The 25,355-nt window shown below is 43.1% G+C and overlaps 1 protein-coding gene and 2 long non-coding RNA genes across 3 annotated transcripts in view; 2 read left to right on the top strand and 1 right to left on the bottom strand.

The window, feature by feature from the left end:
• Window positions 1-6,276: 6,276 nt before the first annotated feature.
• Window positions 6,277-15,233, bottom strand: LOC140703045 (uncharacterized). The gene is made up of 2 exons (XR_012082344.2): window positions 15,040-15,233; window positions 6,277-7,040 (listed from the first exon to the last, which is right to left on the bottom strand). It is a non-coding gene; the product is annotated as an uncharacterized LOC140703045 (long non-coding RNA).
• RAB15 (RAB15, member RAS oncogene family) overlaps window positions 14,056-25,355 on the top strand; it is a 29,523-nt gene continuing 18,223 nt past the window's right edge. The window contains exons 1-2 of the mRNA XM_020806013.3: window positions 14,056-14,520; window positions 24,051-24,111. Of these exons, the coding sequence (XP_020661672.1) occupies window positions 14,397-14,520; window positions 24,051-24,111 (185 nt within the window). The 5' untranslated portion in view covers window positions 14,056-14,396. The remainder of the gene's footprint in view (window positions 14,521-24,050; window positions 24,112-25,355) is intronic.
• Window positions 15,126-16,263, top strand: LOC144586005 (uncharacterized). The gene is made up of 2 exons (XR_013540677.1): window positions 15,126-15,239; window positions 16,093-16,263. It is a non-coding gene; the product is annotated as an uncharacterized LOC144586005 (long non-coding RNA).

Here is a 25,355-nt window from a genome sequence, read left to right as displayed (position 1 = left end):
ACCCCCCCCCCGGACGAAACTCTTTTCTCTCTGACACAGAGCACCCAGTTTGAGGCTGGAGGAAAAGGAAAAATAAAGGGAGACACAGAGTTGGTGTGTGTGTAAGGACAGTTCCCTCCCCCTTTCCACAAGATATTCACTTAAGGGGGAGCACACCTTGTGTTAATTATATTTTACAAGCTTTTAAGTATGTTTCTAATTCCATCGTGTTTTTTTGCTGAGGAGATTATGGCTTCTGGAAAATTCTAGGCAGGTTGCTCCGAAAAGCATCAGTCATCCCACAGTGGGCAGGTGGTGCGTGGGAAAAGACCGATGTGATTAGTGATGGAGAAATTCTGCTTTGCACTTGCCATGGTCCCAGTCTCATTGCGTGCCAGGTCAGGCTGCGGCAATAATTTTAGGGTTTGGGGAAGTTTCCCCTCCCCCTCCCCCCTTGTGTAGGGCAGTCTTGTTTGATGGATTGGAAGGGGAAGTGTAGAGTCATTATGAAGGAAATAAACCACCCTTTGTCTTGTGATGGAAGGGGCTGCAAACATAGGCAAACCAATGACCTTCCATGCCAAGAACAGTGTCCCTCCACCTTGCTGTCACACACTGAGAGGTCCTGTCCATCAGTAGCCTCCTCTTGGCCTACTGTGTCAGAGAGGAAGCTCTTGTTCCTGACAATTCGTGGTGGTGGTGTTGCTGGTAGAGACCCATGAGCCAGGACCGCAGAGCAAAAGCCTGTTCTCCTGAGATGAGTGGGCATAATGGAATTGTGTTGGTTCATGCATGAGGGCCACTGAAACAAAAGTAGATACCAACTGCAATCTCTAATGAAATCATGTCCAGGACACCGGAGTGCTGTAGCTTCTTCCGGAAACACCTACATACTGTAGCTCTCTATGAACGTGCCCTTTGTGTCTGTCACAGTCTGAAGGACCATGCTGTAGAAGCATTTCCAGTTGTACTTTGTAGAAGCCTTTGCAGTGGTTCCCAACGTTTTTTGAATCATGACCTCCCCATCATGTTTGCATAAAACGGTATTTTTAACAAGGTTAAGTCATCCCTTCTCAGAGTGTAGAGGCTTCTTTCTCCCTGAAAGGGTCTAAGTCTCATACATAGATATACACACTAACTTTAATATCACTCTCCAAAAGCTTAAGGAAGAAATCATTTAACAAGGGATACAATGCATATAAGGTGACCCATGACTCCCCAGAAAACACTTTGCGGAGGGTCATGACCCCCAAATTGGTAAACACTGATCTAGACCACTGGTTCTTAACCTTGGGTTACTCAGGAGTTTTGGACTGCAACTCCCAGAAGCCTTCACCACCAGCTCTCCTGACTGGGGTTTCTGGGAGTTGCAGTTCAAAAGCATCCGAGTAACAAAGGTTAAGAACCACTGATCTAGACCACAGGCATTGGGACAGGAGTCAATGTGGAGATGTGGAACAAAGCCTGTGATCCAGCAGCTTGAGGGAACCCCGAGTCCCAGAAACCGCACAAGACTCTTTGCTCACCACCACCAAGATTTGATCAGAAAGCTTACAGTGTGTGAGAGATGCATAATCTCACATAAAATCTTACATATTGTGCATTTGTTTACCTCAAATGTTGAACTACTGTAAAATGAGGGGAGCTCTGGTTGAAGGTAAGTTCGTAAGGCAAGCATTATGCCGATATTCTCTTCAGTGATACAGCAGCATCCTATCTCTAAACTACAGGTGCTCTTTATTCTAGTATCTGACTGAACATTGCCACAGATATCTGAACTATGCCCATAAGGTGATACTTGTCCTGATTCTCTACCTCCTGCACCAACAGACAAAAAGGCTCTGTGCAGATTCCGTGGACAGCTGGTGACATATCAGGATCATTCTCTTGCCAGAATTATGCATCTCACTCCCCACAGGGTGAACAGCCGGCTTCAGTCTCCATTCAGGCATCTCCATTCCCACAGTAGAGTTAGAAAGGCAAATGAGCTCTGTAGGTTCAACTACAACCATCCAGGAATGCAGAGTGCCCAGTCTTCTCACTGGTATTTTGGCTGCATACCACAATGCACTGAAGCTTAGCGGAGTAGATAGCTGATATCTCAGATTGCTCTTCCATAGTTATCTTGTGGTCCTCTTGGCAGGAGAGAAGGGTTAGGTTTGTTATCTGTGTGGGAGAAGAAGGACATGGACACAGAAAAGACTGAAGGTTTTGCTACTTTTCCGTGGATATGCTTCTTTAAATTCTGTTACTTTGGGGCATCCATACCCCATACTGTCCTAATAGCTCTGTTCGCTGTCTGAATATAACCCTTTGATATTTTCACTGCCAAACCATCCATATACTCCAAGCATTAAATCAGATGCACACACTTGTACATTTCTTCACTTCCCTGACTTTCTCTGCTCTCCAATGTGTATATGCAAGCATATTTTTGCATAATCTCTTAGATCTGGCAGTGTTATAACTATATGAATGGTTTCTGTTTATGTTGCTTTAGCCTTGGAGCAAAATGCTCATAGTGGTGATGAAGCATAACTGGAAAGATTAGAGGGAAGAGAGGGGAAGTTTCAGCCCCCAAGTAAGGTCTGTCTTTGGGATAACACACATATAACAGTTAGTCTTTAAGGTACCACCATATTTTTCTCTTTTTATTTGTTTTTGTTTTGTTTGTTTGTTTGTTTTTAACCTATAATGCATGCACAGACTAACAATGCTACCCCTTCTACAACACACACACACATGTATACTGATTGTTCATGGATGTAAGCAACAAATTAGAGTGGCTGAACAAATCTAGATGGTTTCTACATTACCTGCTATCAAGTCATTTCTGAATTCTGACAACATGGGATAGTTTTCAGTACAGAAGCACAAGGAGTAGTTTACCATTGCCACACATAACTTTGATGCGTTGCTGTGGCCAAAAAAGGATTGGAACTCACATCTGTGAACATTACAGTACTTTGGCTCCTTCATGGTTGAGCCTAACAATGTATCAAATTGACAAAAAAAATAGATAGGATTTTAACAAGAGTTGCATCTATAAGTAAGTAAAACAAGTATAAAAGATCATTAGCACAGTTCAGTGAACTAGATTGACAGCCTTGTTGGGCTTCACTTTTCCCTTTTGTTCTTATTGGCATGTTGAAAATATTGATAATAGCAACAAAACTGGTTCCAGCGATGTCGCAGGAGTTGCCTCAAACAACAAAACATATTGTTGTTTGAGGAAAGGGGCAATATGGTCTCTCTCTCTCTCTCTCTCTCACACACACACACACACACACACACACACACACATACAAGGCTCTTGCCTTTCCATTGGACTATTTCAGTGATGTGGAGAGGGGGGATTTGCTGCTTGGGTAACAGCCTATCCTCCATATTATTCTACCCAGGCTTTCTGCTCTGGAGAGGACACTCCAGCTTCGCATACGGTGTCGAAGTCCTCCATACAATGCATCCATGCATTTGTTTCATTCTGTATGAGAAAATCAGAAATTTCCCCAGTATCCATTATTATTATTATTATTATTATTATTATTATTATTATTATTATTATTATTATTATTATTATTATTATTATTATTATTATTATTATTATTATTATTATTATGGATATTGGGGAAGTACAGAATGCAAGGCTGTCAATTTGCAATATTGTTATTCTGCAAACTGAAGGACAGGAAAACAAAAAGCATAGCCTTACCAACCAATAGTAATAGAATAACAATAGCAACACAGTATAATACAACAATACAGTATTAATTGTAACAGTAACAACTTTAATCTAGTGCTTCTGTGTAGGCTTATTGTATTTTCACATTGGTCTTGAAATATCATATACTGTATTTGTTATTCACATTTTCCAGAAAAGGTGTCTGAAGTTCTCCAGATGAGATAATGAAGTGAATAGGTTGCATTCAAGTTAAATTACAGTGTTAAATCAATAGTTTTCTTGGACAAAGAGGCTAAATTTTCCTGCTGCAGACATATAAATGTTTGAGAGAAAAAAGCAGGTTCCTGAAGCACTAGCATAATGTAATTTCTCCCCATTTAAAAAGCCTGACACAATTAACTCAAAATGAAAACAGTCGTGTTAAAGAATGGTACAGCTTGTTCTCCTACACTCATCTGTCACAAAACAGATGATTCTCTACACATTTTCCCAGGCCTATTGCATGTGCCATGTTCCTTGAACCAAAAAGGCAAATATCTCTCTGTGTACACTGAGTGGCTTGGAGAACACCCCTGTGTTCAGTATAGGGAGGTCACAGTCATAGAAATCTGCCATAGCAACCAATGTAAGTACAGTACTGTCAGGGAAAAGGAACATACATGTCTGTGATTATGAAGCTTTATATCCAGACAAAAAAAAGGAAAAAAGAAAACCCCTATGTGCGCTCATTGAGCAAAAACTCAAAAATCAAGATGGGCAATAATGTTATTGGACCATTAAAATATGAGGCATAGGACCTTTCCAGCCCTCTTGGGTTGGGTATTCTAGAACTGGGCTAGAGGCAGGAACCTGACAGACAGGAAAAGTCTAAAAATCATCCTGGATGGAAATTGAAGCTTCCTTAACTTTGCGGTCTCCATCTTGGAACTTAGTTTAACTACAGATTCTGAAGCTTCAGTATTTAGTTAGAACCAGTTTTAGACTTTCCTACCCCCAGCTTCCAAGTTCCCCAAGACTCAGACTGATAAGAATTCTGTAGGACTCAAAAGCTTACCACTTTTTATTAGTTTAATGATCATATTCAGAAGATGCCTGTATTTGCGCTTATCCTCTCCAGGTATGCTTGGCCAGAAGTCAGCTCCACTGCTTTCAGTATGACTTACTCCCAGGTATGTAATTCTCACAACTGCACACTTGTTGTGTCACCTTTTGTTAATATATCCCAGCTTTCTTAAGGAGCAAACCAATGACTGCTTGATTTATTTATTATACATAGGTAGTTTTGAGTCTGTTTGTTAATCAATCTGCAACTCTTATATTTGTAAACATTTACAGGGAAAGGCTAGTCTCATTTCCAGGTTGCTCTGAGGGAAGCATGTTCATTTTGTTTTGTGCTGCTATGCAACTTTAATACAAGGTCATACCTCCTCAACACTTAATCTGTTAGTCTGTTACATGAAGGTTGCAGCTCTGATCCTATACACCAGGACACTGTGTTTGGCTAGTCACCTTGGAAGTGAGCAGCTCAGAATGTGATAGGGTTGACAAGGGGAGAAAGATATGCAGATTATCCTGTGGTTTTTCTGAAGACCCTTGAAAAGCCATTCAGGGCTGTTAACATTATGCTTGATTAACCAAGTACAGAAATTTTCATATTTTAGGCTTTGTATTGAGAAATAAATCTAACAGAGTTCACTGTATCACAAACATGTTTAGAATTACAGCCTTTATACAGACCTATTCAAAGATACTGTAAAAAAATATGAATGCTTAGCACTTATTTTCAGGAAAATGGGAACAGGCTTGCAGTCTTTAACTGTTTTGTCCTTCTATAATTTCTTGTCATGCACCTTGGAAGACTCTTCATAATCCCATTCTCCCTGCTTATTTACACTTTCTGCCATTTTGACCATTGCCCAATCCCTTCTTTGTTGCAGATTTTCTATGTTCTTTCTATCTCTTGATGTGTGACACACTTTTATGGATGGTATGATTCTGCAGTGCAATGCACACACATCTAATTTTTTTCAAAACCATTTATCTGGTAGTTGATGCTCCACTTTAGCCACTTTCTCAGATGGTTCAGGTAGTACCAGAGAAACATTAGAAGTTGCTTCTAATGAAGACATCTACAAATGGGTTGGTGGGTGGGTTATTCCAGTTCCTGTTGCTGAACGGCAGCACGATGTTTGACATCTCTGTTTGCATTCCAAACAATGCATGCCTTCACCCAAAACAGCACTTTTACACTTTTGTGGTTAAGGGATGGTTTTTCATGCCAGATTTAAAGAAGTAAAATAACTGGGCTGTCACAATGCAGTTGTGATGTACAAAAATACACTGGGTGCTTCCCTTGGTTCTTCAGCCATCCATTTCCACTGCTATCACTGCATTATACTTTTGATCTGTGTGGCTTCCCCACTGTCCTTCCATTTTTTCATTGCCAGAATGAACATGCTGTTGAGAGTTTTGGTTTGTACTAAAGACTCGTGTGAGGATTCCAGTACAATGCACAGCAGAAGTGCCAGCCGGTTCAGGCAGAATTAGCTAGAAGTTCCCATTTGTACCCGCCCCTCACCAAACACCAGCACTCAAGAAATAAAACTCAGGAGGACTTATTTTGTATAAAAGAAAGAAATCTATATTCTACTCACGAAGATAAGCATTTAGAAGGTTTCAGGTAGATACAGGAACAAAAATAGCAAATACAATGTTCTTCTGTTCTGGCCCCACGTGGCTGGAGGGATTTCCAGGCTTAGTGGTCCGGCATGGAGTTCTTACATCTTTCCAGGTGAAAAGCATGTGCAGGAATGGTGGCCAACAATGGTGGTTCAAACACCCCATGGCCAGGAGGGCCGGAAACAGGGGTGGAGCCTCCCTACCCGGGAACAACAAACTCCCACCAATTGGTCAGCACGCAAACAAACAAGCAAACAAGTTAGTTTGTGTTGCAGGCCCTTCCCCTTTGAAATTTACATCTAGATTGCTTGACCATCCAACACATGCAGGGGTAAAAAGTGCACAATTCTTACAGAAGAATGGGACACACTGTCACATTCTAACATGGTTCACCTTCTATGCAACACCCTTATGCTGATTTTTGAACAAGGAAATAAAGTGCTGTCATGAAAGTTTGAGCTGAATGGGAATACGCTGTATATTGTGAAAATGGGAGAAAGAAATGCACAAGCCCACATAGGCCAGTCAGCCATGGGGAAGAAAAAGCACACAAAAGCCGGATAACCACACCTGAATGTTTGTTGCTTGCTTCTGTGTATGCTTTTGCTTGTATGAGGCAGGTTTGTGAGGTCGTTATGGTGTCTAGGAAGAATGACCAATCATATTGGCTGGCAGAGGTGAAATTTCTAGTCCAACGAATCTGGAAGCCATTAAGATTGAGTATAAGCAAAGTGTGCTTCTTATATACCTCTCCATAGTGCTTGACACATTCTCTGGGCTGTTTATAGCTTAATTATGCAGGTTACACATTGCTTCCCCCCCCCCACAAGGTAGGTAATCAATTTACCAATCTTAGCAGGATGGAAGGCTGAGTCAGCCTTGAGCCAACTACCTAAGCATGTTGGGATTGAACTCAGGTCATGAGCAGAGTCTTGACTGCAGTACTGCAGTTTAACTACTGCGCCACAAGGTTCTGTGGTAAGATAAGGTTGTCCTAGAGTCCATTACCCACCATTGATATAATGTAATAAAATAACAGTAGATCTTAAGGCTCCAGGGCCACTGGTTTTATTTCAAACCTCTTAAGCATCATTTTATTCAATAAAACATAAATATATAATCTCAAAATCTAAACAAGGAACAGAAGAAATAAAATAAAAGATAACTAAACAGAATTTGATTTTGTTCACTTAGGTTTTCTTGCTATAATAGTTGACACAGTCAGAGTGATAGTTAAGGAAGATATAGGATTTCAGCTGTACAAATCAAAGTTCTCTTCTGTCTGAGTCCTAAGAATCAAAATGGGTAGAACTGGCCACCAACAAACCTGATCAAAGTATAGGTTTTGCTTTTTAAGACCAAGGGCAAACTTAGAAAACAAAACAAAACAATCAAGAAAAGCAAAGGTACAGAACTGGTGATATCATTTCTAATCAATCTCTTACTAGGTCCTCAGTGTACCTAAGGTACAGTATTTACATTTCCAGAAGCATGAAATGACAACTAACTTCCCGCATAAACTCATATGCAACAAATTGACAAAACTGTTGACAAAATATCTTAAGACCATAGTCTTTTTGTGTACAAATCCTGTGAGGTTTTTAGACTTAATAAATATAGTTAGAGTTGGTTTTATATCTCTCTTGGCCGGAGCTCTGGGTAAGACCTGTAGCAGTGTTTCCAAAACTGGGGGTCACAAGTGTTTTCTGAAGGTCGCAGGCAACATTCCCTCTAATTTTCAGCCCTGCTAGGTGGGGCACTACCCCTCCTATGTGGGACTCTGCACCCCTCCTGCACACATGACTCTGCCCCCCATGTGGGGTTTCATTGAGACCAGAACCAAAGGGGCTGGAAACTATTGCTGTGGGTGCTCAGAGGGAGCCCTGTGAGGATAGGGTGGGGTTTCATGCACTTAAGCAGCCAACCGCCTTTTTATGCAAATATGGGGAGGGGGTTTTACAGGTTACTTGGCTATTATAAGGATTTGTGACTCAAAAACATTTAGGAACAACTGATCTCTAGTAATAAATGTGGCATTCATTTAGGCACAGAAATCAATTGTTTTGGAAGGACACTATTTAGCATTTAACAATTCTTACGTCAGGTATTGCTTATGTATAAATATTGCAAGCCCCTTCTGCCCACTCTCTCACTGTCACTTGCCATTTAGCTGGCTTGACTTCTGTGCTATCCATAGTATGGAAACTCACATTTCTACAATAGTTCTACAAGTAGACCTGCAAAAAAAATTACAGTATGGACATTCAAGTGTACTCCTGTACAATGTTCTAGTCAGCCATACCAGATATTCCAAGTCATTCCCCTTTCCTTAATTTTTAGCTTATGCACAGCTGTTAGCATTCTGTGGCTTGTTTGAAGGGTCTTGCCTGCCTTTTTCCACCCAAAAATTCTTTAGTTTTTCAAATGTTAGGGTACCTTAAAATTGTTGATGCTCCCCTTTTGTGCATGGCTTTAGGTAGCCAAATTGGCTACATTAAGACATATACTCATAACAATATATGCGGCGATGATGCAGATAGATAAAATTCTTCATAACTCCACCTGAGAAGATGAGTAGGCCTGATTTCTACCTTTACTTTGCTGCATGAAACTTATATGGCTTTATACTGTACCGCACATAGCTACGTATTCTTGCTTTATTACAAAGCTTTTGACAAAGACCAATACATCACGTTGATGGAGTTTTTAATAAACAGAGGTTTTCACTTTGCACATATTTGCATAACTGACTACCTTTTACTGGCAATAAAAGCCCACATGTGAATATCAGAAAACAGATGACACAGAAATACAAAGAGGAGTACCAGAAGAATGTGTACTCTCACAACTTATTTTTAATTTGTATTCCAAGAACATCTTTAGAGAGGCCCTTGCTAATTCAAATTATATCACTGACAATAGAGGTTATGATTAACATCTGATACACAGATGATAAAGAATTATCAGCTGACAATTCAGATAGTGCACAAAGATTACCCAGTAAAGCCAAAGTAGTAATGAGTACAGTATAAAAATCAGTATGAGAATCAAATTCTTGGCTACCAGTAAAAATCAATTCCAAGAAATGCAGGTAAAGGCCCCAAATAAAAGTATGAAGTGTTCTGGCAAAGGTATTTACCTTGAAAAATGGTTGGATAAGTGGTGGTGTCATGTTCTTCCTGGCGGAATGCTCCTCAGATGGGACCTGTAGCCTGCACTTTTGACCTGCTTGCTGCCAATTCCTTTGTGCATTGACCCCATCTGACTTGGTAAAGTCTCTTTCTGACAAGGGACTGTACCCTTGTCAGAAATGGACTTGACCAAGTCTGCTGGGGTCAGCACAAAAAGGCATCGGGATCAGGCAGTTCAGATTACAGATCCTAGCCAGTAAGGCACTTACTGACTGACATCAGATAAGTGGAATCATAGCAATGAAATAAAAGTCAGAAAAGAGACAGTCAGGGCAGCTTCCTTTAAATGAATAATGTATGCAACAAAAAATTAAAACTGGTTTCAAATAAAATGCATTTTATGGTGCTCGTTATTGCCAGTGCTACTGTATGGCATAGACTTTAACACAGGCAACTATTAAAAGGCAGATGTATTTGAAATGTGGATTTATTGCAGTATGCTAAGAATTTCCTGGATGGAGAGAGAGAGCAAACAACAAAATAATTAGTCAGGCAAATAAAAACCAATAAATCATAATATTTTTACAATACAGTAAACTAGAATAGGGTTGCCATAAGTTGGAAGGGACTTGATGGTGCACTGATGGTTATAATTGATGATTCAAGCAAAAACTGGGAAACTACAAATAAGAAAATAACATATTGGCTGAAGAATTGGTAATAGTGGTTTGGAAGCAAGATGACATTACTGTTCAGAGCTCCCTGCAAAGTCAATGTAATATTATAATGTCTAACCTCTGATGTGAGAAGACCAACAACAAGAAGTTATATCTTAGTTGTAATTTTCACACTGACCCAATAAAAAACAAGGTTTGCAGCCACATGGGTCAAAAATTCTCGATCATCTTGGACTGGACCAACTTCCCATAGAACTGCCTCGGCAGAGTTACATTCGCATGCTGCTTTTATGCTGGAAACTACACAAAATCTGAATAGGCTAGTTTTCAAAAAATCTTTCCTAGATTATATGTAGACACCTAGATAAATTTACGGTTGTACACCAGCAAATATTGTGGTATTGATTAACTAATAATTTGGGTAATGGTACAGCCTTATGCATCAGTAGGTAGAAATGCTGTAATTAGTGTATCATATTATCAGGCCTTCTCAAAGCCCAATTACAGTATAATGTCATTGTTCATTATAACACCTTTGTGCAAAATGATGGTAAGGTCTCACCTTGAGTATTGCAAACAGTTCTGGTCGCTGCATCTCAAAAAAGACATAGTGGAACTGGAAAAGGTGCAGAAGAGAGCGACTCAAATGATGACTGGGCTGGGGCACCTCCCTTATGAGGAAAGGCTACAGTGTTTGGGGCTCTTTAGTCTAGAGAAAAGGTGCCTGAGGGGGGGGGGGGGGACATGATTGAGACATATAAAATTATGCAGGGGACAGATAAAGTGCATAGAGTGAAGCTTTTTCCCTCTCACACAATACTAGAACCAGGGGACATCCATTCAAATACAGTAGAGTATTGGGAGAGTGAGAACAGACAAAAGGAAATATTTCTTTACCCAGTGTGTTGTTAGTCTGTGGAACTCCTTGCCACAGGATGTGGCGATGACATCTGGCCTAGATGCCTTTAAAAGGGGATTGGACAGATTCCTGTAGGAAAAGTCCATTACAGGTTACAAGCCATGATGGGGATATACAGCCATGGCCAAAAAATATTGGCACCCTTGCAATTCTGTTAGAAAATGCAACCCTTTTCTCAGAAAACTGTTGCAGTTGCAAATATTTTGATACTCACATGTTCATTTCTTTGGTTTGGTTTGGAATAACCCCCCCAAAAAGAAGAACAGTCAAATCTGATACAACCCCACACAGAAACCCAAAAATGCACAGTATCATGAAATCTGATGATTACCAAATAATTTTGGGGCTTTTCTTTCTTGTTCTGCAGCTCTACATATTTAAAGATTGTGTATGGTGAGGGCAGTGCACTCCCTGTATTTGCTCAGAACCGCTCTCCATTATTCTTTCCTATATTTGATAAAATAACCTTAAGGAATGAATTCAGCCTTGGGTGGAGCCCTGAGAAACTGTGTTGAAAACATTGGCCTTAGTTGCATCCTGTTTTGATTATTCTAATGTGGAAACACAATCCAATGTGTTTTGGATTATTCTACATGGGTTGCTTTTAGAAAATGTTCACATTAATCTTCAAAGAAGGTAATGATACACTACAACTACAGTCATACAGACCAGTCTCCTTACTAAATGTGGATCATAACATTTTTGCCTGCATAATGGCGAACAGACTTAAGTGTAATACAAAAATAATACACCCCGATCAGACTGGATTCGTCCCTAAGAGACTTATGCGAGACATAAGATTTATAATAGATGCAACAGAATTTGTAGGAAAAACAACAACATAAAACAGAACTTATTAGAAGCAAATAAAGCATTTGATAATATTTCTTGGAGCTTTCTAAGTAAAGTTTTGTGGCATGTGAATTGTGGCACAAAGTTAAAAAATTGGAGTCAAGGAATTCATAAGAAACAAAATGAAAAATATTAATAAATGGGGTTTTAACTTGGGGCCATGGTCTCAAAGAACTCAAGAGCCAGCCCAGAAACCTGCGCCTCCCAGGACCAGAAGCCTCGGGGACCCCAACAGTGCCACGGAGACGAAGTCTGCCAGCTCCGGTAAGGAAATGGCTGGGTTGCGGAAAGCACGGTAACCCAGCAAGATCCCAAATGACACGGGGAGGACCTCTAGACCCATTGTCACTGCCGCAGAGCACCTAACAACCTCCAGGGTGTTCTTGTACACAATGGCTACTCACCCCCCGACCCTCCAGTCTATCCTGGTGCTGGACTGCATAACCGGGAGGACAGGCAAGAGTCAGGGGGACACCCCGTACCCTGCCCATCCATGTTTCAGTTATGCATGCCAGATCTGCATCCTCCTCCAGGATCAGGTCTTGTATAATCTGGGATTTATTTGATACAGATCTGGCATTCAACAACACCAGGTTTAGAGTGGAGGGCTGGCTGAATTAACTACTTCGAGTCTGGCAGGAGGTCACAGTGCCAGAACAGTGAACAGATTTCAAGCATCTGTTCACCGTTCTTCTGGAACAAATCGCTACTGCACCTCTACCATACCTCCTCCTGCCAGAGATTCCCCTGATGTTGGAGAGACCCCCTCGGGAGGGGGGGCAAGACTTCCACTCCGTGCCAAACAAAAGGAGAAAAAAGAAACCAAAAATTAACAAACTAAAAAATAACAAATAAATAGTGACAAGGATTAATAAATCAAATAAAAAAATTAAACAAACCGTAACATAATAAATGCAATGAAATTAAATTAATAACATAAGCAGCTAAAAATTAACACTTAGAAAAAGGGAGAGACAAAACAAAATAACCCCCCACCCAGATCACGCAAAGACCTTTGTCCTCTGCCAGGCCTTTTTCCAGTAAGTTGCCTTCCTATGAGGGGATGCTGTTTTTGAGGAGTCTTCTAATAGAGCCCAATGGGCAATAAGCCTACAGCCTCCATGAGACCTGGGCCTCTCAGGAAGCACCAAAGCAGTTTAATGTTGGCACTGGCTTGGAGTAGGCCCAAGGCAGCCTGGAAGAGAGTGAAAGAGGCACTAGGCATCAAATTGAGAATACTGTACATGTTCACTAGCACAGCATTCTAAAGAATTTCAGAAGTTTGTGCTTTATAAATAACAGCAAAGCCTCTGACTGCATAGATCAGGAAAATCTATACGTCATTTTGAAAGAAACAGGTGGGCCCCAACATTCAGTTGTCCTGATGCGTAACATCTACACTGAATGTGACAACTGTATTTAAACTCGGCCTGTCCAAACTATGTGCATACCATATCATATGGACACCTGGACTAGGTTTAGATGAATTAGGAGTGAAAATTAATGGAAGAAACATCAAGAATTTAAGATACCGAGATGACTCCATATTATTGATAGAAAGCAGCAATGACTTGAGACAAGGACTGAAGGAGGAAAAAGAAGGAAGTGCAAAAGGAGGATAATGACTTTTAAGCAGAGCACAAAACCTCCAACTGCAGAAGAATTACATGATGTTAAGGCTGTCTGAAAAAACAAACATCGTCAAAGGTTTTGTACATCTTGGTTCAATCCTCAATCTAAATGGAGGCAGCAGCCAAGGAATCAGAAGACTTAAGATTTGGAAGGGCAGGTGTGGGGGAACTAGAAAATGATCAAGTCCAAGGACATGTGTCAGTGGAGACCGAGGCCCAGCCCAGACCGCCCAAAAAAAAAAGCCCCAACTCGCTGCAACGAAGGCCTGCTTCGAGAGCCATTTGAGCGGGCCGCCTTCCCTGGGGCTCCGCCCTTCTCTGCTGGCGACGAAGCACGTGGGGCAAAGGTAGCGCGCTCGCCGGCTGGGAAGCGCTCTCGAGCCGGCCTGCTGGCCGCATCCCAGCTTTGCGCGCCCGCTGCGCTCCCGCCCGTCCCCCCCCCCCCCCAGTGTGTGCGTCGCCGGCAGCCTCTCATAGGGAGCGGGAGCCGAGGCTGCATCTCCCACTCCTCGCCTGCCAGCCGCGCCTGTTGGGACGTCGGCTGCCCCCGCCAGCCTTGCCTAGTTCCTCCAGCGTTTCTGGCCATCCCCCGGGCAAGCTCCGCACCACCAAGGAGGCGCCGGTGCTGCCGCGGGCTAAGTCGTCTCCCTTTTCCCTCCTCGCCGCCGCTTTTCCGGATTGCGACTCCCGCTTTCCCGCCTGGGTTTGCAGCAGCTGGGGCCCTTCCGCTCCTTCCAAGCCCGCCCGCCCGCCGGCCAGGCGCGGACGCTGCGAGCGGAGGGCGGGTGCGCTCAGCTGGGATGGCCGCGGGCGCCGCGCAAGGCTGAAGCCGGAGCGGGCCCCGCAATGGCCAAGCAGTACGACGTGCTCTTCCGCCTGCTGCTCATCGGGGACTCCGGTGTGGGCAAGACCTGCTTGCTGTGCCGCTTCACCGACAACGAGTTCCACCCGTCGCACATCTCCACCATCGGTACGGGAGAGGGGGGCGGGGGGGGAACCTACCCGAGGCGGGAGGATGGGGAAGGGGAACCCACCAGCCCGGCCGGTCCCCCCCCCTCCACCTTTTCTGTTGGGAACCAGGGACAAAAGGCTTAGGACGGAGAGCGGGCAAGAGCGAGCCCGGGTTTCAGAGGCAGCTCTGGCGGCGGCGGCTGCTGCACCTTCCCCTTTGTGCCTCATCCGGGGCCGGACGCGAGAGAGACCGAATAGGCGGCGTTTCTTGGGGCTTGGCCGCTGCTCTCGGTAGAGAGGCTCCCCTTGGCGAAGGGGGCGGACGGGGGGGGCGGCGACGGAGGTGAGCCTCGCATCGCGCGGGAAGGCACTGCGTCTTTGGCGCGGGTTCAGGCGCCAATGTGCCCGCGCCGGTGCTGGCAGGAAGGGCACAGGCGAGAGGAACGGCGGGGTCGGAGTCGCCCAGTGTGCCTCTCCCTCGCCCCCAATTTCCATCCCGAAGCTCTTTCCTTCCTTCGGTGCCCTGGCTTCCCGTTACCTCTTAGATGCTGGGTCGAGGCCGGGCCTTTTCTGGTGTGTGGCTGCTGCCTGTCGTGGAGCGGGGAGCCACGCCGTCCCGGGGCTCTGGAGCGGGTACTGTACATGTTGCTGCTGCTGCTCTCTCACAGTTGGGTGCAGCAGTGCCAGCTCACCTCAGAAGTGAACATTAAAAGCCACGTCAATGTGCTAAAACGTGAGGTAGGCATAAGCCCATGAGTCATATGAAGGATAGGGTGGGGGAGAATTTGGAAAGCAAGCAAGCAAGGGAAGGAAGGAAGGAAGGCAGCCTTTTACTTTTTCGGAAATTCCTGGTGGTGCTTTTGTTTGCAGCAGGGAATAAAACCTGTTTCCCACATGTTGTTAACCTTTCTGACAAATGACATGGGTGTCTAAGCACAGAACATGGAAAGGGACTGCTTCTGAGCATCTGCTTTTCGTAGGAGTAAGTAGGCACATATGTATGCTGAGAATCTACCAGCCGCTACCGTATGAGCCTGTTCTATTTTTAGATATAGGAGAGACTTGTGGGAGCATGCTTCTGAGCTAAGAACATAATGTGTGAAGAGAGGCAAAATATTAGCTCAGTAAAAGCTCTCCTTATTGCCTTGTCTTATTTTAGACTCAGGTTGGGCTTACCCGAAGTGGGTTCAATCAGGTTGTGGCTTGTTGGGGTCTTCATTCCGAAAAAGAAACTGCTCATAGTAGTACAGTACTACAATAGCATTTTAAAAGCATGAATGGAGATTTCTGGTAAAGCATGAATAGAAGAAGGTCCTAGCCTTGTTCCATGCTCATGGAATTTGAAGTGGGAAACTGCCATATCTCATTTTTAGAATCTGAACCCTTTGGAAATCATTTGATAGTTTTGCAATTCTGTGTGTGCACATAATAGAACATTACTGGAAATGTAATGGTGATGTAGCTATGCTTCTGCACATACATGTTGACTCTAGCTGAGGGCAACTGTAGTGGTGCTTTTTGCCTTGAACACCATTTGCTTTCCGAAGTCTGAATTACGCTGTTGATTCTACCCATGCTATTAATTCCTCAGGCTGGCAGTGACAACCAGCAACGTACATCTTGAGAATGAAGGTGCTTATAGGCATGGTTACACTGATGTGAAGTGATTTGAATCAAGACTGAGAATTCATAATTCAGCTGAAGTAGACATCGTTGGAAGAAATACTGTAGTACCATGTGAAAGAATCCTGTGTTCACATCATTTTGTTTCTGTTCAGTTCCTTCACACCACCCATTGAAACACAGCTTTGGTAGTAATGTCTAAAGCTTTGATATTGTTCGGTTTGGAAAATACTCAGTGTTAGTTCTGGAGGCTGTGATTACTTAAGAAAAAAATGTGTTTTGGGGGACAGCAAGCTCACTAGGTAATGGAGAAACTGTGGCCCTTCAGATGTTTGGGGGTACAACTCCTGACACCCCCTAATAGTGAGGAATTATTATTTGTGGTTCAAATATACCAGCATGGTCCCTATTGACTACCCCTGCTCTAAACTGCTCCAACCTATAAAGCTTTCATTGGAGCTAGGGGTCGGATGTTACCAATCTTTTGCTTGTGGATACAAGGCAGACTTCCCCAATCTGATGTACTCTCCTAATGTGTTGTGTTTCAGTTTCCATCTTGCTGGTTGCGAGTTATGACAGTTACAGTTCCAACATGGCTAGAGTGCACCAGGTTGGGTAAAGCTGAAATGAGTAGTCACTTAATGTACCAAAAGGTATTGCAGGCTAACATGGAAACAACATAGAAAGGTTAAGCTTTTCTTTTGTTGATGTAGCTCAGCATTCCATGCAACTTGGATGCTATGGAAGTAAACAGAGGATGGTGAATCCCCAATGTGATCAGGAGTTAAGGGAAGTGCGATAAGGGCTGTTTTGTGAAATGGAACCTTTTCCTGTTTGATCAATTTTTTTCAACTAAGTTAGCAGTCAGAAATCTGAAGAACTGTAAAAGTCATTAAGAGAGTGCATTGAAGCTACTAATGGTATGTATGTCACTATTTGTTATTGATCAGTCCTTAAGCTATAAGAGTTGAATACCCCAATATTTAGCTTTCTTGGTAGTATGGTACTTTCTTAGCATGAACTGATCTGAGAAATAGAATTTGAATCCAGGGTGAGATGAAATTCCCCTTCCTCCCTATTTCTGAAATCTCTCTCTCTCTCTTTAAGGAGAACTTACAAAGATGGCACAAGGCAAACCAGAGATGATTGGGCAATAGTTTAAATTTCAATTCTGTGCCCAGTTTCCTGGGAGAAAGCCCAGCTGAACACAGTCGAACTTACTTGTAAGGGGCATGGAGGGGGCGGAAGACTGCAGGGTTAATCTTCACTGATGCAGTCGAATAACACACAACAAAGCAGTGAAGTACAGTATTTTATTGATATTGTGAATCACAGCAGCCTCCATAGCCTGTTCCTGTATTTTTGAAATCCAAAGAGCATTGATACTTTTGACCTCTCTTAGTACAGTGGTGCCTCACTTAGCGATCACTCAGTTGAGCGATGAAATCGCTTAGCGATGGGGTTTTGGCCATTGCCAAAGCGATTGCTTAGCGATGGCCCCTATGGGGAAAAATCACTTTGCGATGATCGCGGGGAAGCGATCATGGCAAAGTGAACTTTTTTAAACAGCTGATCGGTGGTTCCAAAATGGCCGCCGGAAAAACAAAATGGCCACCCGCTGTTTTGCCTCGCTTTAGAGCAGGGGTCTCAAACTCAATTTACCTGGGGGCCGCTGGAGGCAGATTCTGGGTGAGGCTGGGCCACATCAGATTTTCCGCCAAGCGGAGCAAGAGCCCGAGGAAGCCGCCCAGGAGTTTCCTTAGCCCGGCTGGGGCTCCCGGGAGGACGAGGGGCGCACGACCCCCTCTGGCTCCTCCTTCACTACCACCAGCAGCAGTAGGATGAAGAAGTGGAGAAGGGAGGGAGCGCCGGTGACTGCCTAGCCCGGGGGGGAGGAGGGCACAGCATAAAATAAAAAAAAAACCTCACAGAATTTGCCTTGCCAAAGGAGAAAAGCCCCCACTGGTATCCGCAAAATTAAACACAACAGGCTGCCCCCCCACAGGTGTACACACACCACACACACATACACACAGGTCTGGCAACCTTCGTCTGAGCCCCCCCTCAAAAAAGGCGCACTCAGCAGCAGCTGATACCCCCACCGCAACAGAGGAGCAAACTTTGCAAGGCGAGCCCTGGCAGCCTCCAGGACCAAGGTGGCTGAAGCAGGATGAAGAGGAGGAGGAGGAGGAAGCATCGCCGGGTGCTGAGGTGGCTGCTGTCCGGGCTGATGCTGGAGGTGCTGAGAGTGAAAGAGAGCCAGAGAGCTGCTTCCCTGGAAGAGGCAGCAGTGGTGGCGGTGGCGGCAGCTGCTGTTGGCGGCTTGGAGGTACTCTTTGAGGACGGGCCAGGAGTGAGTTCCACTCTCAGGCATTGCTCGGTGGCAGCTTGGGGAAAGGGGCCAGCAGAGCGCCTCGCTCGCCGGCTCTCCTCCAAGACAGCAACTCTTGCACCCTCCATCTGGAACTGCAGCCAGCAGACAGGCGGACTGGCTGGCAGGCTGAAGTTACGGATAGCGGGTGCAAGAGGGAGGCAGCCAGCGAGCGAGGCGAGGCTTTTTTTGATTCTTGACAGCAGAGGACGTGTGGGCGCTTTGGGGGGCAGGCAAGGGCCACAAACTATCATCCAGCAGGCCGCAAATGGCCCCCGGGCCACATATTTGAGACCCCTGCTTTAGAGGCACTGAAAATGGCCGCCCCTATGGAGGATCTTCGCATAAGGTCAGTTTTTTAAGTCCATAGGAACGCATTAAACATGTTTTAATGCGTTTCTATGGGCTTTTTAAAATCACTTAGCGATTAAATCGCTTAGCAGTGTTTTTCCTGGAACGGATTAACGTCGCTAAGCGAGGCACCACTGTATTTCAACACTGTTATTTCAAGGGGCTGTATGGAAGATTATATTTTTAGCAATGTGTCTTGCACATTTTCATTCCATTTGTTACAACAGTTAAGGGGGCTTTTTATTCCTTCTATAACTTATATTCCAAGGTTCCTCCAAGGAGGTTAAGATAGCATATCGAGTTTTCTCCCCATTTTTATATCCGTAATAAGCTCCCTGAAGTAGGCTGAGAGTGTGACTGGCACAAAGCCACCCACTCCCATGACTGAGTGGAGCTTTGAAGTAAGGACTCCTCAGTCCTAGTTCACCATTCTAACCACCATTACACTGTATTTACTGTTTATTGTTATGGATATGTTGTATGTATCCAAGAAATCATATGACGTCTGTATTCAAATCCTGGTTATGGGGTCAGTGAAAAATAGGTGGCATTTACAAAGTAGAGCAAGATCCACATTAAATTAAGATGGTCTCTGCCTGTGACTTGTAGGCTGCAAGTTTTCCATTTTTCCCTAGAGATGAAAAGTTACTTTCCTGAACAGCTCTCTTTGGGGTGGGAAAATAGGATTCTTTGCCCGTTTGGATAGTGTCAAAAACGAAATTATCTTCTAAGAAATCTCAGTCAGGAGGCATGTGGTGTAGCTGTTAGGGTGACAGACTAGGGCTCAGGAGACTTGGATTCAGATCACTATTTGACCATGGAAACTCTTTGGAGAGTGGCAGAAGCAAACCACGGTTGCAACATACTGCACATATCTCAAACACCTCATTAGGAGTCACCAAAATTTCGGAGCAACTTGGTAGCACACACCAACAAAGAAAATCTCAACTCAGCAGTAGAGGAAACTAAACTAAGTTCAAAGTGGTGGATAAAGAAATCAAATATACGAACAGAGCAGGACTAGAAAGGAGAGAGAACAAAATATATTATTTCTTTCAGTAATATTAAGTTAACAAAGGCTTAACTAGATCTGCTGTTTGTGTGCATGGCTTTGGAAGATTCATGGTTCTATTGTGTCTGCAATGTGCACTGGGCAGAGTGTAATAACTATGGAGGGACTCTGCAGCAAGTTTTAAAGCTCAGATTCTGTTTGTGTATCTCTTTCTGTACAATGTAGACAGATTTGCAAGGCAAAGCCTATTCCCTTGGAGGTACATCCTGCTAAAATCAACATGGTCAAGTTTAGATTATGACAGTTGCTACCTTCTTAGCTGTTCCGCTCCTGCCAATCAGTACTGTATGCATGTTTCATTTGACACAATAATTTGTTCCCAGTGTGTATTCTATAAAAGAAGGGAGAAGAAGGAAGTGTTCTGGCTACTTGATATATCCGTAGAGTGAGTGCAGGTATGCAGAAGGTACTGTGCTTCCCTCTTTCTAGTTAGAATAGCTGCAAATGTATAGCTTAAATGATGGGACTCTCTGTTTATCATAGTTTCCACTGAGGGCAGGCTACCTTGGATGTCAAAAAGTGGTCAATTAGTAGGTGTTACATGGGATGCTTTTTTCATGCTTATGAGTCACACCTTCCAGGATGAGAGCATATGTTTCAAGCGGTGGAATGTGTATTCTGCTCCTGTGCTTAGGAAAGGGTGCAGTGGTGGACAAAGTATGGCCCTGGGACTGTGTGTAGCCCCCAAAGGCTCTTTTTGTGTCCGCCAGCCCCCAAAATTCCATTTTCCCTACAAAAGTAGGTGAGTTACAACACTGAGAACTCTCCAATTTCTCTTTTTAAAAGGCAACAGGGCCCACCTGCACCAATTAATATCCCAGAATATGCTGGCTTAAAAACTGGAGTTCTGGCCACTTCCGTTTTTCATTGCATGTTTTACTTGGCAGTCTGTTCAGTCTCCAGAGGGTCCTAGGGGCAGGAGATTGACTCCTACCAGCCTACCCAAGTTGCTAGTCTTAAATCTAATGCAGTTGGATGTAATTGAGAAGTACAGGAGACGAAGCATGCCCCCTTGGGAAAATATCAGAAGTGATCCTGAGGAGCTTGAAATTACGCTTGGGTCCTCTAGTGGTACTTGCTTCTGTTGAGCACCAAATTGATGGGAAGGAAGAATACATACCAGAGAAAGTACAGTATACAGTGGTGCCTCACTAGACGATTGCCTCGTGGGACGATTGGTTTTTGCAGTCATTATGGTGCCTCGCAAGACTTTTTTTCTATGACCGTGCTGTGCAAGACATTTTTTTAAACCGATGCTTCGCAAGACTGTTTTTTTTGAGACTGATACTTTGCAAGACTTTTTTTTTTTTGAGACTGATGCATAGGGAACATCGCAAGACGATTTTTTCACAAGATGACGATTTTTGCAGAACGAATTAGAATCGTCTTGCGAGGCACCACTGTATTTGTAATGACAGTGGCAGTCACTAGCCTCTGGTGGAACATTGGTGCAGATATCACAACAGATTCCAGATTTGCTGTCTTGCTTTTAAGAACTTCCTTTTGTGAAGGAACCAGAGTGTCTGGTGCTTAGTCTCATCTATACTGACAAATGTATGTTGCATTGTCCTGTGACCTATATGGTCTAAGCCTATTTGCATGGATTTCCAGTAAGAATCATGGCTGGGGAGGATGGGAAATGTAGTCCAATGCTTGGGCAGGATGGTACAGACTTCGGTAAATTGGTTTGCCACACAAAACTGTACTCCTTCCTCATGGGAATTTCTGGGTTAAGAGCTATGAGTATGGATGGATATGTATTGATTTCCCCTCTTGTAGGCTTTGCAGAAAATCTTGTGCCATAATGTTTCTGGTGGTGTCCATTCTTTCTCTTAAATAGAAGTTATCTCTTTAAAGAAAAAAACCTCATGCTTAAAATGGCTTTTATTCAGCTGAGTAGCTAGAAAGAAATAGAAATGGGTGTGGTTTTCAATCCCTGCTTCCCTATTCTCCTGATGTGGGAGATTAGCAGGGGGGGTTTCCTCCAGAAAAGCCTGTTGTTCTGGTGTGACCTGTTGCCTGGCTTTGTCAGAACTTAAAAAACATGTTCAGGTTGACCACAGCCAGTTTTATCCAGGTAGCAGGATTATATGAATTGCTGTGTAATGAAATCTCTTTCTGCTTGCCCTTAAAGTGCCTTTACAGGGCCATAGATCATATCAAAAATGGCCCTGTTCTCCCACACGAGTGACACAAAACTTATGGTCCTTTATTTCAGTTTAGTGAAGTTCTCGTTATCGTGAGCACAGAGAATGGATAATTCCTTGAGGAATATAAAAGGTCATGGAAGAAAGTTCTTATTAGTTTCGATTGTGTCTGAAACCATCAGAAAGGTACACTATTTGCTGGGGAAGAAATGTGTTTCATTTTAGCCAACAAATCTAGTCTTCAAAACTACAGTATAAGAATTGTTTAGTAAAAGGTCCATCAAGATCAACAACCTGTTTCAAATGGAGACAACTGGATTCTTCTGAAAGATGTACAAGCAAAGCATAATAGTGAGAAATAGACATACAGTAATCTTATTTGTTATGAGTTCATAGTAATTGGAGTTAGACTGTTTTATAACATTCCCACTTGTAGCCATGAGGAATGGTTAAAAGAAAGGGGACACTGCCAAATGCTGTTATACTATTGGTACATTTAGCTTAGTACTGTTTTAAAACTTGGGTTCTCAGATGTTGGGCTTCACATTTTAGAACCCCAGACGAGTGGCTGCCACTTCTGGGAAATGACCCAAGTTTGGAAACTACTGTTCTTATAGAAGCTTTTTAGAAGTTGACACAGGGGCCATTCCCAACCATGGAGATAGGGGGTTGGACAACTAGCAGTCCAAAATATACAGAGTTACGACACCCCTACTGTAATGGCACCTGCTGTGAATAGAAGAAGATGAAGGGAAATGGTAAGTATTACTGGATGGCAGAAAAGGCACTACTTGGTATAGTGTGTGCAATATACGAACATTAAAGAGATTTCTCAGTTGAGATCTTGTAATACATATTTTAACATTGATTTCACAATTATTAAATGTATAGAATGTAATGGTGGAAATCCTGTTGGCATAAATATAGGTAGAGGAACAGAATTTCAGCCAGGGTGCAGTGTTTCTGTGAAACTGCACTCCACTGTGCTGCTGAAAAGTATCTACTCTTCAGAGTTGTAGGCATAGGGTGCAGTAGGAATGTCAAAGAAACACACTTGTGTGTGTTTCATATCTTCTTAAGTCATCTTAAGAGCCAGGCTGCTTGCATGGTATAGGTGGAAGAGGCTGTAAAGGAAAAATTTAGACAAGACTGCAAATAAGTTGAAGCTGTACAGTAAAACCTCCAGTTTCTGTCAAAATTAAAGTGAATTCTTGCGTACTTAAAGGTAGTGATCGCAGTACTGCTTTCCCATGGATTTCTTCTCGAGTGTTCCTACTACATCAGGATTCACTTGTCCTGTTTTGTTTTGTTTTGTTTTGTTTTTCTTTTGGATAAACCCCAGCTATCCATCATCATCTTGTGCCATCAACTCAATTCTGATTTATAGTGATTCTTTTCGGGTACAGAATACTCAGAAGTGGTTTACCATTCCTTTCTGGGTGCACCCTGGGACTGTGTAGTTTGCCCAAGGTCACACATGTTAACTCCACTCGCTCTACTGGCTGTTAAGAGCTTCTAATGTTACTTGATTGGAAAGATCCTTTCCTACCCATTGGCTTGGCTACAAAAGTGCTAAAAACTGTATTTCTACTGTTCAGATATTTACAGATTTGTCAGTGCTTAAGGCTAAAGACACCCAGATCTGAATGCTTTACTGGAAAGATTTAAGCAGAAAAGGTATATTGTGACTGTGTAGATCTACTGTTATGACACTATATTCACATTTGATGCGAATGCTCTTTGTACGTGAGCATAGTAATTCAATGATGTGCTGGTAATATGAATGGGTATCTGTGCATGAAGAAGGAATGGGTACCAAGAAGATCGTCCCTGCCACCCACAAACAAGGATACACATAAGTGTCCATCTCTGCATTCTGAATGGCAAAGAAACTAATTACACACAGCAGGATGTGTTGGATAATGTTGAGGTCACCCTTGTAACTTCATGTGTTCTTTGTTGCTGTTTTGCTTTCTTGTTCTCAGGAGTTGATTTTAAAATGAAGACGATTGACGTAGATGGAATTAAAGTCCGAATACAGATCTGGTAAGTGATCCAGGTACTGTATCATAGAACCTTGGGAGGAGAGCTGGATTTACCTGGGAGAATGGATACGAGTGAACGAAGGAGTTTATTTTTAAAGCATTTCTCCACCATCTTCCTGCCCCCAGTGACTTCCAAAGCAATTTACAATAAATTGTTAAATACATTCCATACCAAACCAAAAAAAAATGTATCTATATGGGCCTTTGACCATTGCACAATGAAAACATGTACAGTCATGGCCAAAGCTATTGGCATCCTTGCAATTCTGTCAGAAAATGCAACCCTTCTTTCAGAAAATAGTTGCAGTTGCAAGTGTTTTGGTACTCACATGTTCGTTTCTTTAGTTTGTGTTGGAACAACCTCAAAAACAGAGAAGAAAAGTCAGATCTGATACTGTCCCACACAGAAACCCAAAAATGCACTGGCCAAAATTATTGGCACATTTAATATTTGGCCACACCCCCTTTGGAAAAAATAACAAATCCGTGCGCTTCCTGTATTTATTCATTCATTCATTCATTCATTCATTCATTCATTCATTCATTCATTCATTCATTTAACTTAATATGGCGCCCACTCTACCCAAAGGTCTCTGGGCAGCTTGCAACAATTAAAATACAATAAAAAAGATAAAACAATTAAAATATATACTATAAAAATTGCCATCAGGACCCACAGTTGATTTTATTTCAATTAAAAGCCTTCTGGAACAGGAAGGTTTTGGCCTGGCGCCAAAATGTCATCAGCGTCGGCACCAGACAAATATCAATTGGGATGGCGTTCCATAGTCTGGGGGCAGCTGCCGAAAAGGCCCTTTGTCTACAAGCCATCCCTCTTACCCCCCTTGAGGGACGGCCCTTTTAAATGAGTTTCTTACACCTCTCTACTGGAATTTTGGACCACTCTTCTTTTGCAAACTGCTCCAGGGCCTTCAGATTTGAAAGATGCCTTCTCCCAAATGCTATCTTGAGATCTCTCCACAGGTTATATGGGATTCAGATCTGGACTCACTGCTGTCCATTTCAGAACTCTCCAGCGCTTTGTTTGTAACCATTTCTGAGTACTTTTTGATCTGTGTTTCGGGTCATTGTCTTGCTGGAAGACCTATGACCTCTGGTGGAGACGCAGCTTTCTGACACAGGTCACTACGTTGCGCCCCCACATTCTTTGATAATCATTAGATTTTATGACACTGTTCATGCAGTCAAGGCATCCAGTGCCAGAAGCAGCAAAGCAACCCCAGA

The sequence above is a fragment of the Pogona vitticeps genome, chromosome 1 (assembly GCF_051106095.1).
Source record: "Pogona vitticeps strain Pit_001003342236 chromosome 1, PviZW2.1, whole genome shotgun sequence".
Lineage (NCBI taxonomy): Eukaryota > Metazoa > Chordata > Lepidosauria > Squamata > Agamidae > Pogona > Pogona vitticeps.
This window is presented reverse-complemented; position numbering and strand designations above follow the sequence as displayed.